General features: G+C 44.8%; 2 protein-coding genes across 4 annotated transcripts in view; one reads left to right on the forward strand and one right to left on the reverse strand.

Annotated features, from left to right (window-relative positions):
- srgap1a (SLIT-ROBO Rho GTPase activating protein 1a) overlaps nt 1-22,860 on the forward strand; it is a 109,363-nt gene extending 86,503 nt beyond the window's left edge. Inside the window, exons 12-22 of one of the 3 annotated variants that reach the window (XM_084556068.1) lie at nt 748-853; nt 2,631-2,691; nt 3,300-3,377; nt 3,500-3,634; nt 5,721-5,826; nt 6,032-6,256; nt 7,761-7,840; nt 12,988-13,168; nt 15,262-15,399; nt 19,161-19,551; nt 20,237-22,860. In XM_084556068.1, coding sequence (XP_084412194.1) covers nt 748-853; nt 2,631-2,691; nt 3,300-3,377; nt 3,500-3,634; nt 5,721-5,826; nt 6,032-6,256; nt 7,761-7,840; nt 12,988-13,168; nt 15,262-15,399; nt 19,161-19,551; nt 20,237-20,650 — 1,915 coding nt within the window. In that variant the 3' untranslated portion in view covers nt 20,651-22,860. The other 2 variants (XM_084556069.1, XM_084556070.1) reach the window with 2 other exon arrangements.
- Nucleotides 22,861-23,706: 846 nt separating this feature from the next.
- On the reverse strand, nt 23,707-26,692 carry cfap263 (cilia and flagella associated protein 263; the record flags this gene model as incomplete). The annotated part of the gene is made up of 9 exons (XM_084555992.1): nt 23,707-23,847; nt 23,963-24,118; nt 24,234-24,341; nt 24,499-24,597; nt 24,839-24,949; nt 25,453-25,602; nt 25,700-25,858; nt 26,155-26,278; nt 26,601-26,692. 9 exons carry the CDS (start codon nt 26,690-26,692, stop codon nt 23,707-23,709), a joined length of 1,140 nt encoding a protein of 379 aa, XP_084412118.1.
- Between the last annotated feature and the right edge of the window lie 86 nt (nt 26,693-26,778).

Consider the following 26,778-nt stretch of genomic DNA (forward strand, 5'->3'; position numbering starts at 1 on the left):
TGTTAAAACTCTGCTTTGTGAACGCGTCTTAAGAAGAGCAGAAATAATTTGTGTGTTAAGTCGTTGATGGACACAAAGCAAAGGGCGACATTTGTGGTATTTTGTTGATGCTCTGAGTAAGTTTCAGTTCCAGCTTCTCAGCAGTGATAATTTCATTCTTCTCTGTTTTAGTGTTCTTCTGAGCCGGATATATTTTTGTTTCTTACAGTTAGTCAAATAAAATAACGGATCAATCAGTAATCCACCGATCCACTTTTACATCTTAGGTCATTTGCTAAATCCTTACGGGGGTATTCATAACGACAGCTCAAATCATATTGCAAAAAAAATAAAAATTCAGCCTCTTCCTGTTAATATGTTTTGCTGCTGTGACTGAGCAGCGGAGGCGACATAAGTCTGCAAGTCTTCGTCACAATCCTTCAGGTCACCGGGAGCCATAAAGAATCAAGTCACACACACTAATAGAGCCTGAACCGCCCCCCCGCAGGGCCTGTCATGATACTGACGCATACTATACTCCCAGCGGGTCTGGCATTTCACTGACCTGTGATATGTGTGGAGGAAAAAGAAAAGATTATAAAGAAAAAGTTAATTCATGGGTTTCAGCTGTGTCTGAAAATACCCTTATTCGCCTGTCCCATTCTGTGGAGTTGAAGGGTTTTTAAAGAGCGTTCCGCCTCAGCTTTCTTTCACTTTAAGATGAAAACTGCATTGTTTGCTTATTCTAATGCGTTTTTTGTATTCTAGACATCCCAATGGGCAGCTCAGAACCCACACTGGCACTCGGCGGGCTAGACCCCGCTCTGTTTTTAATGTTAGGTTATTTAATGGCAATTTGGAGTCATTTATCAAGGTACTGATTACCAGTCTCGGCCCGCCTGACTTTTGCTCCTCCTCCTTATCTATTTTCTGTCTTGCTCTGGTGTTGGTGGGTTCCCCCAAAGCATCTTAGCTTTGATTTATGGTTTGCCAACAAAAAAAAATCAACAACAACATAGTTGTGCTAAGATGGATTTCTGGAAACCTTCCTCGTGAGTCGAAGGTGAGCTCTGGCGGTCTGCGTCTGGGATGCACGCGGGTGGCACTGACAGATTTGGAGGAGGGGAGCGGCAGTTGCAGGAATAAATGTTTGTCTCCGTCAGCTCCCCTGACTCACTGCTGACCTGGCATCGCTGAGCCGCTCTGGCGGAGATACTCTGTCCTCCTCCAGAGTGAGAGCAGAGGCCAGCGAAAGCAGCAGGATGAATAGCAGTCGGGGAGCGGATGCCAGACCGATAAGGTGTGCCGCCGCCTCCCTCCTCCGGCCTCTTCACTGCCTCTCGCTGGTGGCCGCGTCCGGTCCTGCCTAGCCCGGTTCTCACTGTCCTCTTTTGGGTTTGATGCCAGCACGGTGTGGAATGGAGGTGTGCTTTTAGTGAAGGCTTTTTGGTGGGCAGCTGCTGTGGTCTTAATCTGGATCTTGCTTTTGTTTTCTCTTTTTCTCTGTCTCTCTCTCCATCTCTGACTGTTGCATCATTTCTCTGTAGCCGTGGACGACGGAACTCACACACTCGACATCAGGTAGACACTCTGAGGGATCTTTGGGGGCCCGTGCTGCTTGACTTTTCCTTATCTATCCTGCATTAAACACACTCACTTCCTGTTTGTTTACCTCCGTTATTAATCGACTACTAACTCATCTCTGTGAACGACGACAGACTGAGTTGAAGCTTTTCTCCCGCTGCAAATTACATCTTTAGCGTCAATACCGGGTGCAAAGCCTCTACTCCGCAATTGAAACGATCTGATAAAATGCCAGTCTCGCATATCCAAAGAGATTGCATTACATAATCCAGTTGCACCCAGACCTCTGCCTCAATCCTCGTGGCTGAACTCCAGTGATAGCAAGTCGATTTTGGCACGGTTTGTTGTGTTTGTACCCACTGTATGCCCCTGAGGCCTGAAAACAGATCCACTGTATCGTTGAAAGCGTGCACCACGTCCCTGCCTGTCCAGCACAGAGTCACAGGAGCAGCTGGCACCGGGACCAGAACAAGGGCTCAGTCTAAGTGAGTGAGAGGAACGTGTTTTCTCGCTCTCATCTCGCCACTTCTGCTGCACTAAACTCCATATAGAGCGTGCACGGCTCTTTAGATAAGCTCCTGTTAATCTAAACTCGGCATGCTCTTGATTGATAGCATTAAAAAAACACATACAAAGTATATTTAGCAGCACTGGAGGCCAGTTAAAAACGCATTGCACAACACACTTGCACGTGATCGGGACAGCCACTTAAGGCCATTTTGGGAGACTTGGCGTGAACAGACAAATAAATAGCTGGTGAATTCAACTCAGTCTGTCTCGGTAACAAACAAAACACTCTCTTTCTGTCTAAACTCACTAACTTCATTTACACTGTGTGTTTTTATGTCTTTACCGTCGCCATCAGCTCCTGTTAGAGCCCAACCAATACAGCAGCAGCATTTACATTTTTGGTATTTATGTAAAAAAGAAAGAATCAGACAAAATTTGCATTTGCATTCAGGACGTCATTATTGGTCAGGCTCTAACTTTTTTTTTTTGCATGTAACGAAAGCAAACATCTTACGTGATTTGAAATGGGAGTGTTTTTGTTTATTCTGTCTCCAAAGGACTCTGGACAAGCCATCCCCCGCGTGGTTGAAAGCTGTATTCGATACATAAATCTGTACGGTGAGTCACCGCCAGTCATGATCACTGTTTAGATTTTCTTCTATGGTTTCCTCCCAGTTTGTTTTGATATTTGGGGTCTATCAGAGTTGAGAAGTGTTGGGCGCAGCCTTTTCCAACCAGCCTCCCCCGTGACATACTGTGACGTGGACATCTTAGCTGCGTACGAGTGATGAGTCTGAATATTAGTTATTTGTAAAAAGATCCTCGGGGAATTGCGGCTCTAACGAGCATCTGAAGAAGTGACGCCAGCGAGTGTTTTATCAGGCGGCCAAGTGGCGACGAGAGAAATCTGCGGACTTATTACGATTCATCCAGACTTTCAACCTCTTCCCTTATTAAATCCTAATCCCAGCTGGAAGACGCTTCAGTAAAGCTTGATTGTGCTCTCCCTGACTCATTATTTTCTTTAATTAGCAAAGTGAAGGGGCTTAACGAAAAAGGAAGTGCCTTTTACGTCCAACCAGAGGAGCGCTATTTGCTGAGTGATGGATTATTTATTTATTTATTTTTATGACCGTCAGGGTGGGCTTATGAGATTGCTGAATGTCCTTCAATTTTTCTTTTTTTGTGCACTTTCTTACCCTCTTTTTCCAAACTTCCCTGCTCAGGCCTCCAACATCAAGGGATATTTCGTGTTTCTGGGTCCCAGCTGGAAGTCAATGACATAAAGAACTCATTTGAGAGAGGTACAGAATCACTATCAATGTCATCTGGATTGATAAATTACATCTATCGTTGCCTCATTTTTATCAAATTCACAAATTCAAGGGCATTTCTACAAGTTCCATGTCCGTCTGATGTGTTTTAGGAAACGATCCCCTGACGGACGAGGAGAACAATCACGACATCAACTCAGTCGCCGGCGTTCTCAAACTGTATTTCCGCGGTTTGGAGAACCCTCTTTTCCCCAAGGAGAGGTTCAATGACCTGCTCTCGTGCATCAGTGAGAACACATTTATTTCTTCTTCTGTCTTTATTATTAGATTATGCTGGAAAATTAAGTCAATGACATATTGTGGTTCTGAAGTAAGTTTCCCCCGATCCAGAGCCTGGTCTCTTTAGGGTAAAGCTGAAACTGCCATTTGTTAGAATAAAGTGTGTGTCACATATTTCTTCTCTTAGATTTAGACTTATACTTAGATAGACTTTTTTGATCCACAAGGGAAATTGCTCATAATAATGAAATAAAAATAGTATAAGCAACAAATTTGCAAGATTTATATATGTACAAATGTACAAGAAATATAAATAGAAGTAAATATACACTATATACATAGGAAGGATAAATGATAAGGTGCAATATTATGGATGGAGGAGCACTGACATGAATAAGATGAGATTATCTGTTACAGAAAGGTGAGTTACTATCCAGATAAAGCAGGATGTTAGTGTGTGCATACCACACATTATAATGGACTATAGCACTGCGCCTATCATTATGTTATATTGTGCCATGGTCAGGTAAACCCTGCAGCCGTGCAGCTTCCATAGTTGTTCAGACATTTTCTGAATATGTATCCCTGCTGTCGAAGCCCAGTGTCCAGTGTTTTTGAAACATTTTGACTTGGACTTGTCTCTAGTAACTAGATAAACCTCTAATTCCAAATATCTTGTAGACCAGCACTATTAATTGTTGACTGCATTATCAGCACGGGCGGCACAGTGGCGTGGTGGTTGGCACTGATGCCCCAGCAAGAAGGTTCTGGGTTCGACCAGGGCCTTTCTGTGTGGAGTTTGCGTCTTCTCCCTGTGTCTGCGTGGGTTCTCCGTCTTCCTCCCACTCCAAAGACATGCTTATTAGCATGCCTTTGGAGCTGACTCATATTGTCATTTTGGCTGTGAGTCAGCTCAAAGATCAGTGAGATTTTTCCTGGTCCTTTAATTCCGGGAAATACATTACGTGGGAGTCCTTTGCAGCTTTGTTTAATATGCACAAAGTCACATGGACACAACATGTGGTGTATGTGCAGGCTTTTGTGTACTTGTAAGTGTGTGAAGTGTGTGTTTCCTGGGTGTTCCTTTACACATTTGTGCTGCATGAGTGATGGGGATTCCCTGTTTACATTCCCCAGCCCCAACATGCCAGTGATTGCAGCGTGGGCCAAGCGCCCAGGCGGCTCCACATTAAAAACTTCTATTCCATATGGAGCAGCTCAGCCCGGCTACGAGATCCCTTTTCTGTTTAACGGCTGACTGTTTTTTTTTTTTTTTTTTTAATCATGTACTGCAGCATGCAATTTGCAGTACGGATGCCTTGCGCAGATCTGCTCACACGCATGTTTGCAGGTGACGCATAACGCTGCACAGGAATCTTTAAACAGTTGCTTGTGAAGTGCTCGAGAGCCTCACAGAGCCCTAGTTAGGTATTCATGAAAAATGGAGTGCATCACAAGTATCCCAGGATCCCGAATCCCAGATGGCAGAGAATAGCTGGAGGGTGACACGGCTATTTTTAGTAGCAAGCACAGCCCCAGCTTGGCCAAGTAAAATAGACTGCTTCAGGTGCAACAGTATAGAACAAATGATTTAGTAAGAAAATATATATAAAGGTTTATCCTGATGTAGTACGATAAAAGAGGTATTTAAAATGTTTTGTCTCCATGTAAAGTTTCTTCGTTGCAAGGCTGGAAATGAGGTGCGGAAGCGACGGTTTTAGAAAGATGCTGTTTTCATTTAGAGCAGGAAACAAACTACTTGGTTGCCAGGTGCTAATAACAAGGAGGAAAGGGCTTCCTCCTCTCCTTCCTCTTTCTGTGTGGTGTCAGCAGTTGAACTGAAGTTGAGGTGAAGGTCACACAGTTCCCCATGACTTGTACCCACGCTCTATATATCACCACATCAGTACAGGAATTGATAAGCATTAAGCTCAGCATTACTCTGTCTATTTATATCTTGAGACTCTGTGTCGTGACAAACATTATGTGGACGGCATGACAGATCGTTTTAAACTCTCTTGCAGACCTTATTTATTTGACGTTTTCCTCTTGTGTTAATGTTACACCTGCTGTGTCCTTTTATTGCCGCTCTAGGAATAGAAAGCCTGTATGAGAGAGCGCTGTACATCCGTAAGATCCTCCTGACGATTCCCAGATCAGTCCTCGTCGTGATGCGCTACCTCTTTGCCTTCCTCAACCAGTAAGTTTATAGACACTAACCAGGAAATCCAATATATACCTCCCTATATAAGTCTTGTCTCTTCTTAATAAGATGTAACTCAAGGTTATGAGCCTCTGTTTCTGCTGAAATACAGTCCCTGATGTGCTTTTATCTCTAACGTTTCCTCCATCCCTCTCTCAATCCTCCACCCTTTTCCTTCCATGCCCCTCTCTCTCTCTCCCAGTCTGTCTCAATACAGCGATGAGAACATGATGGACCCGTACAACCTGGCCATATGTTTCGGACCCACGCTCATGCCGACGCCAGACAGCCAGGACCAGGTGTCCTGCCAGGCCCACGTCAACGAGATCATCAAGACCATCATCATCCACCACGAGACAATCTTCCCTGACGCCAAAGAGCTGGATGGGCCCCTCTACGAGAAGTGCATGGCGGGTGGAGACTACTGGTGAGAGATAGGAACTCAAATAAAGATGTTATATTGCTTCATTTTTGTAAGTTAAGTGTAAGGCCACCAATCACATACGCCGATCTGCCACAATATTATGACTACTGACAGAAGAAGTAAATACCATTGACTATCTTGTGACAATACAATGTTCTGCTGGGAAACTTTTGGACCTGGCATTCACGTGGATGTTACTTAGACATGTAGCACCCACCTAGACCAGACCAGTCACCCCCACCCCATAGCAATGACACTCCTTGATGGCAGCAGAGTGCCTAGGAACAACTCAAAAAACATGAAGAACAGCACAAGGTGTTGACCTGGCCTCCAAATTAGATCCCAAACTGATCAAGAACCTGTGGGATGATCCACAGAGGCCCCTCCCCTCAACCCATAGGACCCAGAGGCCCCCCACTAACATTCTGTTGCAAGACACCACAGGACACACTCAGAAGGTCCATGTCCATTCTCTGAATATCCCTTGGAGGCACAAGGGAGACCCACGCAATATTAGGAAGGTGGTCATAATTTTATGCCTGATTGGTGTATGACTGTAAAGGTGGGAAGCATTCAGGTGAAGTTACTTTCTGCAGCTGCACATATTTCTTAAATGAGATGTAGATTAAAAAACAAAAAAACTGGACAGATGGCTGCGATTTTCTCGTTCCAGCCAATGACCTTTCACTAGGGTCACATTAAACATGCCGGTATGCGTGCACACTCAACGCTGTAGATGTGTGAAGAATGATTGGAGTTCATATGAGTAATTATACACCCCTGTTAGGCGTCTGTGGTTAAGGAACATGACGGGGTAACGCGTGTTTCGGCTCTGACTTGACTTGGTGGACTACTCTCCCCGTGAGACAGGCTGAAACAATCACTTTAATTTGTATAAGCACGGCAGGAGGAAAGAGTAGGAGGTCACCTGGCAGGGGAAGGGATGATTAGTCGTAATGTGGGGACATACTGGAGTCAAACAGGTCAAACTTCAGGCTCCTTGCCAGCTCCACATCTGTACGCAGGGCTTATCACTTGTTTCTTCCTGTCTTTATCCGCCTCTCTTTCTCCTTTTCTGCATCCCACATCACCACAGACACAGCTTATCACCTGCCTCAGCACGGCCGCATCCCCCCCTCGGCGATATGAAACCCTGGGGAGATTTGTTGTCTCAGTTTCCACCTCTTCTTCTTCTTGCAGAAGAGGAGGTGGCTTCCGACATGTTAGGATAGGAGGAGACGCTCTGTTCCTGGCAGGGGTGAACTGTGAGAAGTGTGTGTGGCATTAGTGCCAAAGAGACCGAACCAGAGACGCAGAGTACTGATAATGACCGCCGTTTGAACTTCCTCTGTGTCTTATTAATTCACCGGAATGAGATTTGACTGTTGAGATGATTAGAAGAATATCTCACAAACTGTATTAGGAACAGAGGTGTCTTCGCCCAGAAAGATAAAGAGGTGAAGCGACGTGACGTGGCTGTGACCCTTTGCGTGTTTTCCCCCCACAGTGAGAGCCCTTACAGCGAGCATGGAGCCCTGGAGGAGGTGGACAATGAGGGAGGAACGGAGACGCACACCAGCGAGGATGGTGAGTGACGTATATCCAGGGTTTCACATACGACGTTGACCTTACACACACACTTGTCGCTCACCTGATCTGTACTGAACTTAACCTGACGGACAAAACGGCACAAACAGCTCACATAGCATGAGAAGCTATTTATGTAGTTCACTAACAAAAATTTACGTTACCACCACTTTTTAAAACCACATGTGTGCTCTTGACTTTTTTAGGCCATGGAGATTTCCAATTATTTAAAGAGAGTTGGTCAAAACCCGGAGGAATAGAGTCCAGACGTAACGTGAGCTAGCTTAACTTCATAAGCGCTAGCTAGCAAAGTTAGTTTGAAAGTCAACTGTTTACTATAAATTAGATTTATTCACTGATGCTTTATTTAATCCTACATACGTTTACCCATATAATGATGGGCTTTTTGTTTTGTATTCCTGTATATGAACCGCACAAGTCGCTGCTATTTGTCGCTAAATCCAATATCTGTGTTATTACGGTAATTTAATACCCCCCAACACACACAGAAAAACTAAAATAAGCGCCTAAATTTGTCATTTTAGACCTTAGTTTTGCTGTTTTATTGACTTTATTGTCCACTGACAACCCGTTCACACACACACACACGTGAATCAAATCGTCCAAATTTAAGCTTTCCCTCTTGTCTGAGGTGTTTCAAGCGTTAAACCTCCCTGCAGTTTCGAGGTGGCCAATCCTTCCTTTCAGCCCTCTAAATGCATTAACCTTGAAGGGCCAGGGAACTGTTCTCAGAGTGATGGACAGCCATCCATATTTTAATGCTTGTGCTTCTCCTTTGAGCCCCGCGAACATCTTCACACCCCATTTTGAACAACGCCGTGGTGGTCCTCTGCACCCACTGGACCCTTTTTGGAGAGCGATCATGTTTGCTAAAGGTCAAAAAGAATAGTTAACGTATGGGGTGCGTGTCAAAAGTGTCGAGTTTTAATGGGGCTTCAGAAATAATACTGTCTGGGTTTTCTGGCTTTAATTGCATTTCCATATGTCCAAGATGTAAAAATGTAGACAATGGAAGAAATTGTAGACATGTCTCAGACATGGTGTGACACGTTCAAGTTATGTGATCATACATGAGGTCCTGGGTCCGGGTGAAACGGATACCACTTGGTCGGGGGCCAAATCAAATAGCGAGGGCGGGGGGTGTCCGTAGAGACCAGAACGTCATGTGGGGTCAGACAATGCTGTTTTGCTTCCAGTGAAAAACAAGAAAAAGACAATAAAACTTCCAGCTCGTTAAAAAATTTGTCGAGAGCTGACCAGATGTAGACAGAGCGGGCTATAAAAACAAAACAAGAAAAAAAAAAACTCAGAGTATAGTTGAACCAATTCTTCATATCTTACCTTAGTAACAGACTTTCCCAATCCTGTTTCCATGGTGACAGCAGTTGCCCCAATCCTGTCTCCTTTTCACACCCAGTGACGAGTTTCAGGGGCTCCTCGTCATCATTCATCATCAGTCTCCATGGACATAGAGTTTAGGAAAATATGGATGATCTCCTCTCATGACATCAGCCGCTTTCGAGTAATTCGTCTTGCGTAACTGAACGAGGCACGAGATTGGACGGGGAAACTTCTGCGTGCGAAGGTTCCTCCTACTGGGAAACACATCCGGTTGTTTTGAAGTATTTAAGTAATTAATGGAAGATCGTGTTTTCCAGAAAACACTTGCTACCATGGTTTTGTTCCAAAAGCTTCCCCCGAGGACACCGGGAGGATGTCCTCACTGGCCGAGTCCCTCCCTGTGCAGACTTGAACTGCGGTCAAGTTATTGTCAGCGGTTATTTTTAAATCCCCATGACCTCATTTGGATTTCAGACACAAAAGCCGACGTCTCTTTCCTGTTTAGCACCGAGCACTAGGTTTTTGCAGACTTGATTTCTCCTCTTTTACCGAGCCTCAAGATGCGTTCACTCCTATTTGACCTCGAAGAAAGTGTAAACAAGAGAGACGGGTATAGAAAGAGAGGAGTAAAAGTCGTCCTATTAGAAGTCTTTATCTCAGATAAATGATCAGGACAGGCCAGACTCACTCAAGTTTTGGGATGCGGTGCATTAATCGGGGTGTGAGGAAAAGAATGAAGAGGAGGACAGTTGTGCGGGTGACTGATGATCAAGATATGGACGTAAGTCCAGTCACATTCCATGCCTCACACGTGTTATCATTGCTTCCGAGCCAGAGAGCTAAGTGCCCACATTTCTGAAAGATGCAGTATATTCCTAGAATAATCATGGATTACAACATCTTTTAACAAAATACTCTGAGGGTATCTGGATAAATAAACCTTTTATTTTTATTTTTTTCAACCTGAATCTGGAAATAACACAATTTGTGCAGGATAATCTTTATTTTCATCTAAAACATTGCACTTGTGTTTTGCCTGTGTTTGCATTCCTGGCGATCTGGATCAGGAAATAGAGTTGCAATGTGGAAAATATTTTGTCCCTCACAGACAATATACACCGATCAGCCACAACATTAAAACCACTGACAGGAGAAGTAAATAACATTGAGCCTCTTGTGACGATACAATGTTCTGCTGGGAAACTTTTGGACCTGGTATTGATTGTTACTTAGACATGTACCACCCACCTAGACCAGACCAGACACCCCCACCCCATAGCAGTGACACTCCTTGATGGCAGCAGCCATCCCCAGCAGGATGCAACCTGACACAGGAACAACTAAAAAAACATGATAAACAGCACAAGGTGTTGACCTGGCCTCCAAATTCACTAGATCCCAAACTGATCAAGCATCTGTGGGATGATCCACAGAGGCCCCTCCCCTCAAATCGTAACTAACAACATCCTGTTGCCAAAAACCACAGGACACCCTCAGAAGGCCCGTGTCCATTCTCTGATGAGTCACAACTGTTTTGGAGGCACAAGAGAGATACAAGCCAGAAGCATCTAACATGTATATCCTAAAAACAAAGTATGCATTTGTCTTCTTGTACAGTTTTTGGCCAAGGCTCAAGCAATGACACTGTCAGCCTAAGTACCACTTTGACCCAGACTGAAATATCTTACTGACATTTTGAACAGACGATCATGATCCACAGAGGTTGAATCCCACTTTGGTGATCCCCTTTCACGTTTATTATAGCATCATCAAAACTGACATTTGTCCACCTACTTTGGTTTATGCTTAAATACCTGCAAAACTATTAGCTAAATGACTATTATTATTACCCAGTTGATTAAAGGAACATACTGGTGCTATGTGACGTTACACATTGTCCAGGACTCAGTGTGATCCTGCTTGCGCCTGAAACCGATGACCGTGTCATGGACAATGGCTGTCATACAGGAAGATTAACTGTTTGTTTTTAGAGTGGCGTTTCTCGCGCGCCATCAATACATCGACGTCCTGTCTGCTGGTAAATTCAACACGAGGTCAGAGGTGAACTGCCCCGGGACATTGATTATATATCACTTTGCAGGAATGTATCAGGATGCCCTTGTTGTCAAGTGCCCCAGCAGGCATACTGTACATATTGGATTGCACGTGTTAAAGGGAGACGTATTCTAGCGTGCAGGAGGAGACGCATTTAACCCGCTCTCATCATGTCCGTCATGGTGTTTCTTGTTTTGTTTGTCACACCAAGCATCTCGGATTCAAAGAAAAAAAAATGTGAATCGAAAAGAAAGAAGGATTTTCTACCTTCCTTGTTATATCGATCGCAGCCACGTCTCCCACCAGGCCTCTGCTGCTCTATTTCTATGTATGAACACTGATGTGGAGCTACATCCACACCCAACTGCGCTCCACTGGCTTGTGCAAGACATCTGACAGTTCGTATCTTTTACACCTCGGGACTCTCACAGTTCTGCATTTCTTAAACTCCACTCTCAGTGTGAGAATATTTGACTTTGTGTGTGTGTGTGTGCGTGCAATTTCGGGTATTTGCGTCTGAAGCTATTCTCAGTTATAATTGTACAACAGGACAGAGGGGATCTTTTATATCCTGCTGCTTCCAGCCGCCGCCACGTCACTGCAGTGCTGGCGCGTGCGAGCGGCAGATAAACATTTGCAGATCAGAAGAGGAGGATGTATGGACGTGCTGACGCGAATGAAGAGAGATGAAGAGAAAACGGAGAGGGAGAGAAGTCCCGTGCTCCGGTCGGGGCGCGTTAGCTTTATTAGCGGCCTTGCCCGCTGCAGTGCAGGCCCAATTAATTCAGACAGTAAATTCCTGCTTGTCACATTTCATTTCATGTGTGTGTGTGTGTGTGTGTGTGTGTGTGTGTGTGTGTGTGTGTGTGTGTGTGTGTGTGTGTGTGTGTGTGTGTGTGTGTGTGTGTGTGTGTGTGTGTGTGTGTGTGTGTGTGTGTGTGTGTGTGTGTGTGTGTGGAGAAAGCTCGTGTTAGGGTGAGGTGGCGTCTGTCCAGGGACCCCCTGTCTGACTTGAAGTGAGAAAGTGAGTTGGGAGGAGGGCAGAAGTAGGAGCGAGGGAGGAATAAAGAAGCTATTTTTAGACCTGTGTTGCTGTAGTGCATGCATATTGGCTGGGAGACGTGTACCTTTTCAATAAGTGGAGTCGACTGTCGCTGCCGTTGAAGCCGCAAATGTTTCCTTCAGATTTGGTGCTTAACAGAAGACTGATTTTATTTTAATAACTACCATATTCCCGCAGATAAATTGAAATAAACCTTCATAGCAATTGTGAGTATTGTCTATGGTCACGTTTCCTGGTGTTTGTTTTCCTTGTCAGTGATCCACTGCTCTACTTGTACAGTTATTGAGTAGTTATCAGCCCAGTCTAATGATCCATACAGTAACTGACATGCCCCTGAGTCATATAGATCTCCTCTCGACAGCTTCTATAAATACCTTGCTAAAGCTCCTCAGGGCCTGTTGTGACCCCGGCCTTGTGTTGTTGAGCTGGGTTACTATCGGCTGCAGCTAAAATAACCAACCTGCTTCGCACACTTGGACTCCATGTGTACAAACACGCCAGTATTAGACTGTATCATAGCCAACATGTATTGGTACGCGTTTCAGAGCTTTTATTTTCTAAGCCCTCAACACTCGTGTCAATCATTCCTGTAATTACAGCCATATCTACCTGGTGACTGTGCCACGTCTGACCTACCTGACACGCCTAATCCTCTTTCTGTTGGCAGAGGGCGAGCCGATTGAAGCCATCGCCAAGTTCGACTACGTCGGGCGCTCCTCTCGAGAGTTGTCCTTCAAGAAGGGCGCGTCCCTGCTGCTGTATCAGCGGGCATCCGAAGACTGGTGGGAGGGACGGCACAATGGCATCGACGGCCTGGTGCCGCACCAGTACATCGTAGTCCAAGACATGTGAGTGTTTTATGTGTATTTAAATATGTATAAAGATTTTTGATTTAATGCTGGGGGACTACGTAGATCAGCCACAACATTAAAACCACTGACAGGAGAAGTAAACATTGACCATCTTGTGACAATGCCATGTTCTGCTTGGGTTGGATGTTACTTAGACATGTACCACCCACCTAGACCAGACCAGGTACCCCCCACCCCATAGCAATGACACTCCTTGATGGCAGCAGCCATTCCCAGCAGGATACAGCCTGACACAGGCACAAAAAACTGGCCTCCAAATTCACTAGATCCCAAACTGATCAAGTATCTGTAGGATTATCTACAGAGACCCCTCCCCTCAACCCATAGGACCCAAAGGCCCCCCACTAACAACATCCTGTTGCCAGACACCACAGGACACCCTCAGAAGGCCCATGTCCATTCTCTGATGAGTCACAACTGTTTTGGAGGCACAAGGGAGACCTACACAATACTAGTAAGGTGGTCATAATGTTATGCCTGATCGGTGTATCGGCAGTGTTTGAAAACCACTCCCAGTTCATACAGTTACTAGTTAATGTAATCCAAAGATAATACAGCTCTCCTTCAAGCACCTCTAATAAATACTGTATACTTCTTTGTATAAATACTTTATATCCAAGTCTAAACCAAAGATGTGCCGTCTTTATAAGCGTAGAATGTCAGGGTATGCATTTAAGTCTTAACCGGTTTTGCAGCTGTACCACCATGCTGCCTATTTCAAAATTTTGACAATGCTTTAGCCCTAAATTGAAGCACTTGTGTGTTTTAATCCTATAATTTGAGAGAGAAAAAAAAAATCCTCCAGCAGCTGATTGCTTTTCCTCAGGTTACATCACTACCACCAGCTCCACTTAGAGCCTGAGAGCTGATATCCCTGCGGTTTAAGCAGCACACTCGTCATTGTTGATTTTGCTCAACAAGGCGCCGTAGGACTGTAGGGTCACGCGTGGAGCTCCTACAGCCTCATTTGTCTCGCCCGCCGCTGTCGTCCCCGCTCATCTGTGGAGACTTCTCAATCTCCAGGGTCCTTAACCGGCCCTCCTGTCACAGCCCCGTGCTCTCGGCATTAACAAGCGTACACTCTGCCATAGCAACTGTTGGTGCTTAATGGACTGGACTCACTGTCTCATTAGGACTGGAACAGAATCACTCCAATCACTTAGTAGCTGGCTGACAAAATGGCTATTTAGAATGCTTTCTTGCTCTTTCCTCTTCCCCTCTTTCCTTCCTGCTGCTGTCCCGTCAACGGGCCTCTATCAATAATTCACCAGGGGTGCCACCGCTGATGTCTTGTTAGTTAATGAAAGAGCGGCGGGGAATTTACGGCCGTGCGCCCAATGTGTTGTAACATCCGGTTCTTCGCTTAAACAGAGCCGGCCCGAGGGGCGTAAGAGCTCACGAGGCTGTGATCGTTGCCTGTCTCGTAAAACAGCCCAGAGTGAAACCTGCGGAGAGAGACGTCTGAGAAGCCACTTGAGCGCGAGAATACACGGGACATTCGAATCTGAGCACGGTGCTCGGACTCCCTTGTGTCTGTAAATTTAGTTTACGGCCGCGTCTGCTCTGTAAGAAGAGCTTGTCCTTGCTCCGTCTTGGGCCCCGTGTGCATTCATGTGGACACGCTAAATAAGTGACTGTTTTATATTCCCTAATACACAGAGGCAGCGGCGCAGCTCAGTAGCTCTGATTTCTCCCACCTGACAGGCACCGACTGTACCCGGTATTCAGTCACATACATCTCTGAAACCCATACAGCTGGCTTGTGTGCGTGCGCGTCTCCCCCACAGTTCATCACCAGAATACTGAGAGGCTCAGGACTATGACTCATCTGACTCTTTGGACCTTGAGAGAAAGAAAGAAAGCGAGAAAGAGAGAGAGAGAAATACGTGCTGACTCGCAGGAAAACCGATATCTAATACTGTTATCGAATAACTGCGCAAATATGAAAGATGGACTGATTTGCTGATTTCTCCCTTTTTTTTTTCCCCCTCTGTCGGTTTGTCTGTCACTTCCTCTTGCTCCTTTTTCCCCCCTCCGTGTCTCAATGTCACACTGTCTCCGTGTCCCAGAGATGACAACTTCTCGGACACTCTGAGTCAGAAGGCTGACAGCGAGGCAAGCAGCGGCCACGCCGGGGAGGATAAATGCTCCGGAAAAGACATCGGCTCGCCCTCTGACACCAGGATCTCTGAGGCCTACATCACCAGGTAGGTTTGTGTGCTGCTGCAAAACTTGCTCTTAATGACCCGAACAGCCAAAGGGGAAAGACGCGGCACGCGACAAGGAATCTTAACCAAAGTTCATCAGTGTTCTTGTGGTTTTTAGACTCATTTTGTAATAAAAGTCTGTATTTGCAGTTTATTACTGCCTAAAAACCCAACACACCTCTTTGCAGAGCGTGACCAGAACAGATCTTTACCTAATGAGAGCCGCTTGTCCTGTGAAGGGTCGCGGGGGGTGGGGGCTGGAGCCTATCCCAGCTGTCATTGAGCAAGAGGCGGGGTACACCCTGGACAAGTCGCCAATCTATCACAGGGCTAACACAGAGAGACAGACAACCATTCACACACACAACTACAACCTATTTAGAATCACCAATGAACCTAACAAGCATGTGTTTGGGGGGTGAGAGGAAGCCGGAGTACCCAGAGAGAACCCACGCAGACACAGGGAGAACATGCAAACTCCACACAGAGTTAGGCTTGGATTCAAACCCGGAACCTTCTTGCTGTGAGGCATCAGTCCTAATCCCCCCTTCCTCCTCCTCCTCCTCCTCCTCCTCCTTGTCTTATTGTGTCCTCAGCCCACCTTTCTCAGCCTATTCGCCACTTGAGGACCCCACTTCGCCCGCTCTGTTTTCTCCCCAGCGACCAGACAGTTCCTATTATGAAGTATTAAATAATAATTTTAATCACGCACGGCACACACGCGCACACACACACACACACACACACACATCTCTAATCACACCTCAGTCTTCTTGGCAGCGTCTGCTGGTTGCCTGCCAGCGGTTAGTCTCCGGCTCCTCTCTTTATTTGTGTTGGTGAAATAAGCGACCTTGAAAATGTGTGTTACCGCCTCTTGCCTTACACATGAACATATGCTTCTTTTTTTATTTTTATTCCGAGCCAGACTCACTCCCTCTCCTGCAGTGTTGTAACGATGATGATTCATACTAGTGGCAATATTTACACCAGTGCTGGTATTGGTATGTGGATGAAGTCTGTATCTGAATGAATCATCCTTTTAACACCGGCATTAGTGAGTCTCCTCATACTCCCTAAACCTACCTCTCCTTCCTGTCATCGGCTCCCAGGTGATCACCACCTCTCCCTTCTTCTCTCCCGCCCACCACCCCCCCTCTCTACTCCCATTTAGACAATCCTCACAAGTGTTGAATCATTTATATCCCGGGCTTTATTTAGATATGTTCCTCTCCCGGTGTTCTCATCAGCGGCGCACTCACTAGAGGAGCTCGGCATGGCGATCATAGCGAGCGCTCGGTGAACAGGACAGCGCGTCGATATGACCATAACAAGGGCTACATTTGGTCAGCGCGGATGACGAGGGACTTGTAGGACGCCTTGTGATTTATGTTGCGTTATTAGCCGAAGCCATAATAAACAGAGCTGTCAGCGCGGTGACAGCTTGCAGGGTAAGTTGCGGTGCCAGTTGTAGTACACTCTGTCCCAGAGGGAGGTCTGCGTTGTGAATGTAGACTGCTCCACCTGCAGCTTTTTGGCGGTTCCTACAGTTGTTTACTTTTTCAAGATTTCACACTGCAGTCAGTTTTTTTTTTTCCTCTCCCCCTCACCGAGCACCAAGCTGCAGCACACTACCACTGACTGGTTATTATTCAACGTTTGTACAGTCGTCAGTAACCGTTAATGCAGTCAGAAAGATTTGATTGTGCATATTATTTAACGTTTTTACCCTCGGAGGGTCGCACTGTATGAGCATGTATGGGGGTTTATGTGAGTCTTACTTAATTACCCCTCAGTTAGGATTGATTTGAGATTTCCTGGTTGATGAAATTAACGGTGGTTTTGCAGTAAGAGCTGAAATTATACACCAATCAGCCACAACATTAGAACCACTGACAGGGGAAGTAGTATCTTGTGACAATACAATGTTCTGCTGGGAAACTTTTGGACCTGGCGTTCATTCATGTGGATGTTACTTAGACATGTAGCACCCACCTAGACCAGACCAGGCACCCCCGCCCCATAGCAATGACACTCCTTGATGGCAGCAGCCATCCCCAGCAGGAAGCAGCCTGACACAGGCACACACACAAACACGGTTTAGGAACAACTCAAAATATTCCTCATTTCTATTACTCATATTCCTCCATAAGTATTTGTGGGATGATGCATAGAGGTCCCACATTACTTAGACATGTACCACCCACCTAGACCAGACCAGGTACCCCCCACCCCATAGCAATGACACCCCAGCAGGATGCAGCCTAACACAGGCACACACACACACAAAACGTTTTTAAGTTTTTAAAAAACTGGCCTTGACCTGGCCTCCAAATTCACTACATCCCAAACTGATGAAGTATCCGTGGGATGATCCACACTTAGACATGTACCACCCACCTAGACCAGACCAGGTACCCCCCACCCCATAGCATAGGACCCAAAGCCCCCCCACTAACAACATTCTGTTGCCAGACACCACAGGACACTCTCAGACGGCCCATGTCCATTCTCTGATGAGTTCCAACTGTTTTAGAGGCACAAATGAGACCTACGCAATATTAGGAAGATAGTCATAATGTTATGCCTGATCGGCGTATATCCCAACCCTCTCACAGCCCTTAATATCCATAAATCATTGCTTTTTGTGTAGCACAATGACGGAGCTGCTTGCTTGTAAATCTTAATAATAATGGCTGAGGCAGCATTCATTAGGCAGACACAAACTCCCCAAATGAAGCCATTTGTCTCAAAGAAGCGATTAAAGGATGAGTAATTCTCTTCTTGTTCCCCGTCACAGAGAACCAGTAACTAACGCGGACAGAAAACTAATTAAAACAGCTCATCTGACACGTTATCAGCTCCCAGATATTATTGATTAAATGTTAATAACAACTGGAAAGTGACTGCGTAATAGTATACAGTATATTATTAGAAGTTTAATCTGAATTTCTGAGACGGCGTGTCATAAATAAATATCACGCTGCTGTATAATTAAATCCGCTAGATTAAATTCTATTTTATGCACCGACAGCGGCGCCGCAAAATGTTTCAGTCGTTGTGCCGCTCGGCTATACATGTTGACGGCTGCAGATTTGTTTTTGCGCTGTAGGCTTTGTATTTCTGCGGTTATAAATGTGCCGAAGCTGAGGAGGCTGTGTTGGCCTTTTATGGAGCAAGTGAAATGCTTCTTGGTCCTTCATAGTTCCGAGTGTGAAGGGACGTGAAGTGTCTAATCGGACACATGAACGTGTTTTCTGTGCGCATCTCGGGTTAGGTGCGCGTGGCGTGCGCTGATCCAGGTTCAGATAGAGGACAGGCGTGGTGCCGAGGCAGCTGCGGCTTCTCCCAGGGAGCCTGTTTTGGTTGCTCTGAGGAACCACAGGCCTCCCTCCTCTGGCTGACAGCCAAGTCCACTCTATCTGCCCTCTGAAATAACTTTCACAGGAGCGCTAGTGTTTGCTTTTTGTCGCACAAAGTGACAAATGTTTCAGGAGGATCTAGTCCAGTCTGTTTGTCAGTGTCACCTTTTAATAATTTAAGGGTTTTAATTATTAAATTCATCAGTCGATCCAAGATAAGGGTCCCGTTGTTAAAATATCCAATTTGGGAGATACAGGGTGGCACGTTAGTGGTGATTAAAAGGAATTATCACCGTTTAATTCAACTGCAGTGTGTGATAGCTGTTAAAATATTAAAACATGCCCTGCTGTTATGAACCATTGTCGTTGTCGTTTCCTCACTGTCCCATACCTTTCTCCCAGCAGGCACAGGAAAAGATCAGACCCGCCATCCCGGCGACCTCCTGCCCGCCCCAGCGACGTCCACTGCATGGTGCACACCTCCCAGCAAGGCCACGGCGGCCACGGCGGGACCCCAGAGATGGGCTCCCCGGTTCTGGGCCACTTCAGCCCGCGGGACATGCTGCGAGGCCGCAACCACATGCCCATGGACAGCCCCGAGCGCCGCCGCCGCACCGGCCACGGCAGCCTCACTAACATCAGCCGCCACGAGTCCCTGAAGAAGATGGAGAGCCCCCCGATCCGCCGCTCCACCTCGTCGGGCCAGTACACGGGCTTCACCGACGCCCACCACCACCACCACCACCACCACCACCACGGCGGCAAGCCCCTGGACCCGGAGACCATCGCACAGGTCAGCGCGGGACGAGCGGCGACCCGACCGCAGCTCCCTCCACCATCAAAGCCCTGCCCCGCCCTGTAAAAATATGTCAGTCCCTGTCTTCTGCTTCCTCTGGCTGCAACTGTGTCTGTGTGCTAAATACACGCAAAAGACTAGCTTCACAGGCAGACAGCAGGGAGCATAGCTGGACACTGGGACGCAGAGTATAATTACTGTAGTCTTCTTTAGGAATAGTTTGAATCTAAGCAATTTTTGCATGACTTAATTTGACCTCTGTTGCATACTCTTCATATTAGTAACAGAAAATAGTGTTTGTATTGAACAGAGCACTTTACACTGTGCTGGACTGTCTGTCTGCCTACTGGAGCATGCTCAGATGAACATCTTTGCATCTCCTTTTCCATTCAAACTCACCACTGTGCAGAGGGAGAGGTGTAAATACTCTCAAACTGGACGCATTGTGCTTTCTTGTGCATGTTCACTTCAGTATCTAACTCCACCTTCTCTCACGTCTTTGCTGTTCATATCACGTTGTTTCTTTTTCACTCCTTTTATCATTCCCACCAGTCTTAGTCCGTTTAGTTGTTTCTCATTTATAACCTTCTTGTTTCTCACTCATCTCTGTATCAGCTACAATATATTACCATCCTCCCCCGTCTCTCACCCCTCTCACACACACTCTTTTTCTCTCCTGCAGGACATAGAAGAAACTATGAACACTGCCCTGAACGAGCTGCGCGAGCTGGAGCGTCAGAGCTCCGCCAAGCACGCCCCCGACGTGGTGCTGGACACCCTGGAGCAGCGGCAGAACTCCGGCAGCAGCGGCGGCGGCGGCCCCACGCCCGCCAGCTCCAGCGAGTCCCTCAGCCCCATCCACGGCGTCATGCTGAGGTCCACTGCCAACACCGAGCCGCCGATCCGCCGCAGCACCAGCTCCTCCAGCGACACCATGAGCACCTTCAAGCCGGCGGTGGCGCCGCGCATGGGGGTGCAGCTCAAACCGCCCGCTTTGAGGCCCAAGCCCATGGTCCTGCCAAAGTCTGGCCAGGCCCCACAGCCTCCAGCTGCTACGTCCCCTCAGGACCCTTTGGACAAATCCTGCACCATGTAACCTCTGGGACAAAAATCAGAGATCCAGTTCCAAGAGCCAGGAGCGAAGTGTCTACATTTCATAAACCAATAACAAAGAGGATGTAAAATACTTGGATATGGACAGGAAAGCAAGAGGACTCCGCAGAGATCTCAAAGACTGGTGTATGAGTTACAGCGTAGACAGATTAGTAAGACAGACAAATCTTCTGTCTCAATACCATGTGTGGATTTATGTGTTAATATGCCCTGGTTAATATTATCTAACGTATATCATTTTAAGAATAAATTCAAACAACAAATCACAAAGGCTTCCCTGAAAGATTTAGAAAGTGTTTAGTTTAGTTTACAGACGTTAATGAACTGTGCAGCTGTGAACAAAACACGGTGCATGCAGCTCATCTGTTTACCACTCAACCTGAAACGGAGCTTGATGAGAACTGTAGTAGCCGCAGTGGCGAGAGCTAGAAAAAGTTTTTGTATTGTTATTTTTGTTGTTGTTGTTTATTTTCTTACTTTTTACCCAGGAGGGCCTTTGAAAGTGTTCAAAGGCCCTACTGAGTTTTCGATGTAACTGATTTCAGTTGTTCAATATTCTTAAGGTGCTGTGACTACCCGGACAGAAGTGGTTCTGAGGTTGGACTGATAAAGGGCCTGAAGAGTCCTTAACAGCTTATTTATTAACGGTACTCTGTTAATAAATTGATAGTACTGACACCAGTATGCTTTTTCCTCCCCCCGCCCACTAGCATGTAAACTGCAGCCTTCTTTAGCGGAGCATACCATCAGTTGTGTTTCAGATATATGAAGACGTACAAAGGATTACCTCTGTGCTGGCTTCACTCACAATGCCTGGAATAAGATATGAGATTTGGATAAAACCACTACTTCATTGTGAACTTCTTTTAAACATTTCAATGCATTCTCAGATACCTGCATCACTGGCTTATGATGCAGGGATCTAATATGCCTAGAGCTTTAGCATCCGTGTAACCGATAAGAGGAGAAGTGTGTGGAGAAATGACGGTGTGGACCACATGCCATAGCTTCTTTTATGCCTCGCTTGGCTTTATCTACCCAAAGATATGAGTGTATAAGTTAAAGCATGGATGTTGATACTTCATATTGACTGATGTGTATAGACTCAAGGCAGCGCCCCGTGGGAGTGCTGCCGGTAGCCATGGACCTAATGACTGTTAGTGTAAAAGCCTCCTTAAAAGTTCATCCTGCTTTCCTATGCTTCTCTTTGTGAATGTCTCTCTCCGGTGTGTTTTGTGTGCAGGTGAGAATGTCTGTGATGTTTTGTTTGTATTGCTCTCAGACTGACGTTGAGGCTCAGCGATGTGTGTGGATGATGATACTTGATGACGTGTGGCAGGTAATGCCATACGTGGAACGCGAGGAGATCGCCGCGTGTCTGTCAGCTCCGAAGTAATAATTTCAAAATGCAATAGCCTCGTAAATCTGTATGTGCCAGAGCTCCATTTTTGTGACTGCACCCCTGTCTGTGTCCCTTTCAACACCTGTACTGTAGAAATAACAGAGCCGGGTGCATGTACTTGGAATGTTTTGGCTAGCATAACTACATCTCGAGAAGACTTGGTTTGCAATGAATAAGCAATGCTCTCTAACCACAGGTTTACACTCTCTTTGACTTGACAAATAATGTGTGTATAATAATCAAAAGTTAATTAACTACTAACTTTCATTATTTTTATAATATTTTTTTTGTTATGTTTCCTGTGTTTCTGGGAAGAAATCAGAACATATGATGTAGAATTAATATCCAGAGATACGCGTGTCCCACCCACAGTAAGAAGCCAGTTGTATAAAAGTGTGTGCTTTTGTCACTATGTAACATCATCGACCGTAGGACCCAGTTATGCCGTCTCTAGGCTTTAAGCTACTCTGTGGTGTTATGTACATCTGTAGTATGTACTCGTGAAAGTGCCTTTGAAAATGTTTTAGAGGAACTTCAGACATTCTGTCCTGTCACATTTTCATATTAGATGCCGTGTTTTTGAGAAAATGCAGTGCAGGAAGAAGACGTGTATAAGAAATAATGCCATTTTCCAAACAGTTATATGGCGAAATTAATAATAAACAAACAGCTTACTCATTGTGACATTGCACTTTTATGTATATAATTGTACATATGGCATGTAACATCATAACGCTTAGAGTTCTTTCCTTCAAGGAGTTCTTTCTAATAAAGGAGATAGTTTGTCGAGACCGGGTGGATTTTTTTTTATCATCACGATTCATATGGAGCAACTTTGGCTGCGGTTTAGTCACAGTGCAACAGCTACGGAGCACAGAAACTATTATTATTAAAAAATGAATAAATAAATTACTCAGTAAGTAAATGAAAATGCCATAAAATGCACCAAACGTTTAGAGTTTAAAACCTTTGCCAAAATATCAATTCATGCTGCATTTTATAGATTAATGGCTGTATTTATTTGTGATATTATTTCATATTTTTGGTTTGTTTAATTGTATATTTATCTACCGAGTCATTTATTTATGTATTTAAACAGTTTCAGTCCTCCATACTGCACAGTTTAAGCATCAGACAAAAAAGCATGGGTATTCCCATGCATCAGATTTATCAACACTTGCTTATTTTAAATACTTGCGTTGTTAAGTTTATAAAACTTTTGATGGTATTTAACAAAGTGCAGCTTGACTGAGCTTAGCATTTACTTTTTCAGAATGTAGATTCTAACCAGAACCAGGCAGAACGACGTGGAATCAAGTTCCCTTAATGGGTCGCCCTGTCTCAGGTTGCTGTCACTGGGTGTACCAGGTCAAAGCGAACCCTTCTCCACCTTAGTGTCCTCTATCTGAGTCCAGAGGTCAGTGCAAAGAAGTGGTGATTCCATGCTACAATGTGTGTTCTGCCGAGCATGTGCCAGGGGAAACCCTAGTTTTGAAAACTAGAATACATACTGTAGTAAAAATTAAACATTGTTTATACATTTCCTCCTCAGCGTTACAGGACCGTATCCAATTTCTATGTCAAATCAAATGCTGAGTAACTAATAATGTGAAATTTTAATGAATTCTCTCCTTTTTCTAAGCGTTATGTTCGTCTATAGCCGGGAGCTTTACAGGAATTTGATGTTCTTCAAACCTAGTCCCAGCCACAGCACTGTTGGCAGGGGTCAGAGTGGCTCTCTGCTTGCTCCAAGCTTTATTGTAGCTCTTCATGGCCATCTAGTGAAAACAGAGAGCACATGATGTGATTCATGTGAAAATCTTATCCGACAGAGAAGGGGGCAGAGAATCGTGCAGATAATTCAGCCCTAACCCAAATACAATAAGAGCTTACCTCAGCCACCCTAACCTTTCTCTCCCACATGTGAATGTTCTGCTGCAGCCTCTTGTGTTTTTCCTTGACTTGCATGTACTCAGCGATATCTGGAGCCTGATAATCTGCGAGCTGCTGGCGCAGGTGTCGGTTGAGGGCCTCTGCCTTTAAACGTTCCTGAAGAAAGGAAAAAAGATCAAGTAGAAAATGTGGAGATAACTGAATAAGGAACATGGTCTAACAGGGCTTCGAGTTTTAGGCCGTTAAAGTTCGACCAACTGCACCAACAAACCTCCTCAACGAGCTGCATCTCCTCGTCAATTTTTGCCAGCATCTGCCTCTTTTTAGTGATGTCATTGCTCAGCTTGTGTGACTCCAGCGTCACACTCCTCAGCTTATCCTGCTCACACAAACACACATAGACTGATAAGCACACGTGTAGATTTGACGGACCTTAACTAAGTCAAAGATTAACTTTACTAAGATGGCAGGACATTTCATAAATGTGCACTAAATAATGGCTGTCTCTCAGATTAATTTATAGTGAGCCACTTCACCTTGTGTGAGCTGAGGCCACGCTGCACTTTAGAACTGGTCGTCTGAAGTTCATCCAGGTTTTTGTCAATTTTCGGCTCATGGTGCTCCTGGTAAATTTCCTAAATGCAACACACGACATGATTGTTTTTTCAAACAGGCAAAAATGTTAAAGATTATCAAAATTTTAAAAACATACAATCTGAATATTCATAAATATGCCACCAGGTAACAAACTAGGTATTCACTATTCTCTAACAATCTAAATGAAGCCAGTATACTTAGACATACTGTAATTGATAGTCTGTATCTTTTGTCAGCTTTCTTAGTCTCTTTGTCAGTAACCTAATTTTCATTCTCTACCTTATATTCTGCCTTTCCCATCTCTTTCTTCTGTTGGAGCTGCTGCGAAAGTTTCCTCTCCTGGACCATCAGTGTCTGGTTCTTTAGATGAAACTTCTCCAACTGGGTAGTCTGTTTGAGTTTGTTTGTGTGAACAGAGAACAGAAAGATAAAGGGACAAAGAGTATGAGTACGGGTAGTGGTTAGAAACTACACTGCATAAAGTATAAAAGTAATTTTTTTTATAAAAGTCTATATGGCAGCCCTTTATCTTTTGAAGGGATATGAACTGCTGGTCCTTATGATCACTGTGATTGTTAGAAATCTGCAGAAGCTAGCTCATAATAATGGTTCGATTATAGAATATTACATATGCTAAAAACGTAATTTTGGAGTGGAGAAAGTAATGCATACCCAAAATAAAGTGATCTGCAAACAAATAAAATATGAAGTGCTTAAACTGAAGTTGTATCTGAAAGTGGTAAAGATATTTGATCTATGAGAAGTGTGTATATCTTTAAACAAATTCAAAGGATTTACATTGACACTGAAATAACTACTCCAGTTATATTTCATAAACTATTGAAATACTACTTTGCACTGGTTCATGTCATTAGACTAAATCTAATTTTTACCATTAACTTGTCTTCAATGTACCGGAGCACGGTCTCCGGCTCCTTCATTTCCAGTTTGTTGTCCTTCATGGGCTTGAGCAGTTTGCGTTCGAACTTGTTCTTAGCCATATTGATCTCAGCTAGACGCACTTCTGCCTCTTTCAGGGAGGCCTGGAGAAAGAAGAAGTATAATCACTGTGTACTAGAAGAGTGCACGTGTGTTTTGGTGTGTTTCCTTTAATGTGTTTCTTTGCAAATGTGTTGGAACCTTGTGGCCGTCCTCGATGCTGTCGTATTTCTCCTTGAGCTTCTTCTGGACCTCTTGTGTTTCTTTCACTTCTTTCTGTGCCACATAGAGCTTTTGTTCCAAGGTCAGCAGCGGGATGCGATCTGATATGGTCGACCGGGACTTCCGCCTCCATCCACCCTGAAGGCACACGCAAAATAATGAAGGAAGCTAACAGGAGTACGGTGCACAGAGCTGTTTTGTTTTAGGGGGAGAATTAAAATCAAAATCAGATTTAGTGTCAATCTCAAGATATATGAAACATTAGCTAAAAAACTGCATTTTGGTCTATTTAAACAAATTATTTATGGACACACCATGAAACTTAGAAATGTCAATTATTACTTGTACAACTGTTGTTGGAGGCCACACACAGTTTACTACTATGCAGCAATCAAACTATTTGACTTTGTCCTGTTTAAAAGTTGTTTCTCCACCTGGATGGCTGCTTTTGCCACTGGACCGTCTCCCCCAGTTTGGGACACCAGGTCCTTTGGATCCAAGTGGCTAATGAACTTCTCAAACATGTCATTTTCTGCCAGGAGAGCTGCATTGGAACACCTTGAGAGGAAGTGATTTTTTAAGCAAGAGAGCTCAAAAGTGTATCCAGAGCAAAACATGACATTTTATAATATGTGTCAAAATCTAACCAAGCCTAGTACAAAGCACGTCTCTTTAAGCATGTGGTTCTTTGATATCAGTAAGTTAGGTTTTACAATATTTAACTGCTATACAAACATCTCTCAATAACATAACAACTGTTAGCATTAGCGAGCAACGTTAGCTACTGCCAATGAGCAAAAAGCAACGTTTATGCTGATAAACATCACCGGTTGAAATCATATTTACCCACAAACTGATCGTAAATATGAATTATCATTACTTTAGTTCTTTGACCCGGTTGTAAATGTGTTCTTTCTGTTCTTGTGTGACCTTTATGCCGTTTTCTTCCAACAACAAAACCTCGTCCGCCATGGTTGCTAAGGTACACTGAACCTCACGACGTGGTTGCTATGCGCGAAGTGTTGCCTTCATGTACTTCCGTAAACAAAAGTACATTT

The sequence above is a fragment of the Chelon labrosus genome (assembly GCF_963514085.1).
Source record: "Chelon labrosus genome assembly, chromosome: 11".
NCBI classification, from domain to species: Eukaryota; Metazoa; Chordata; class Actinopteri; order Mugiliformes; family Mugilidae; genus Chelon; species Chelon labrosus.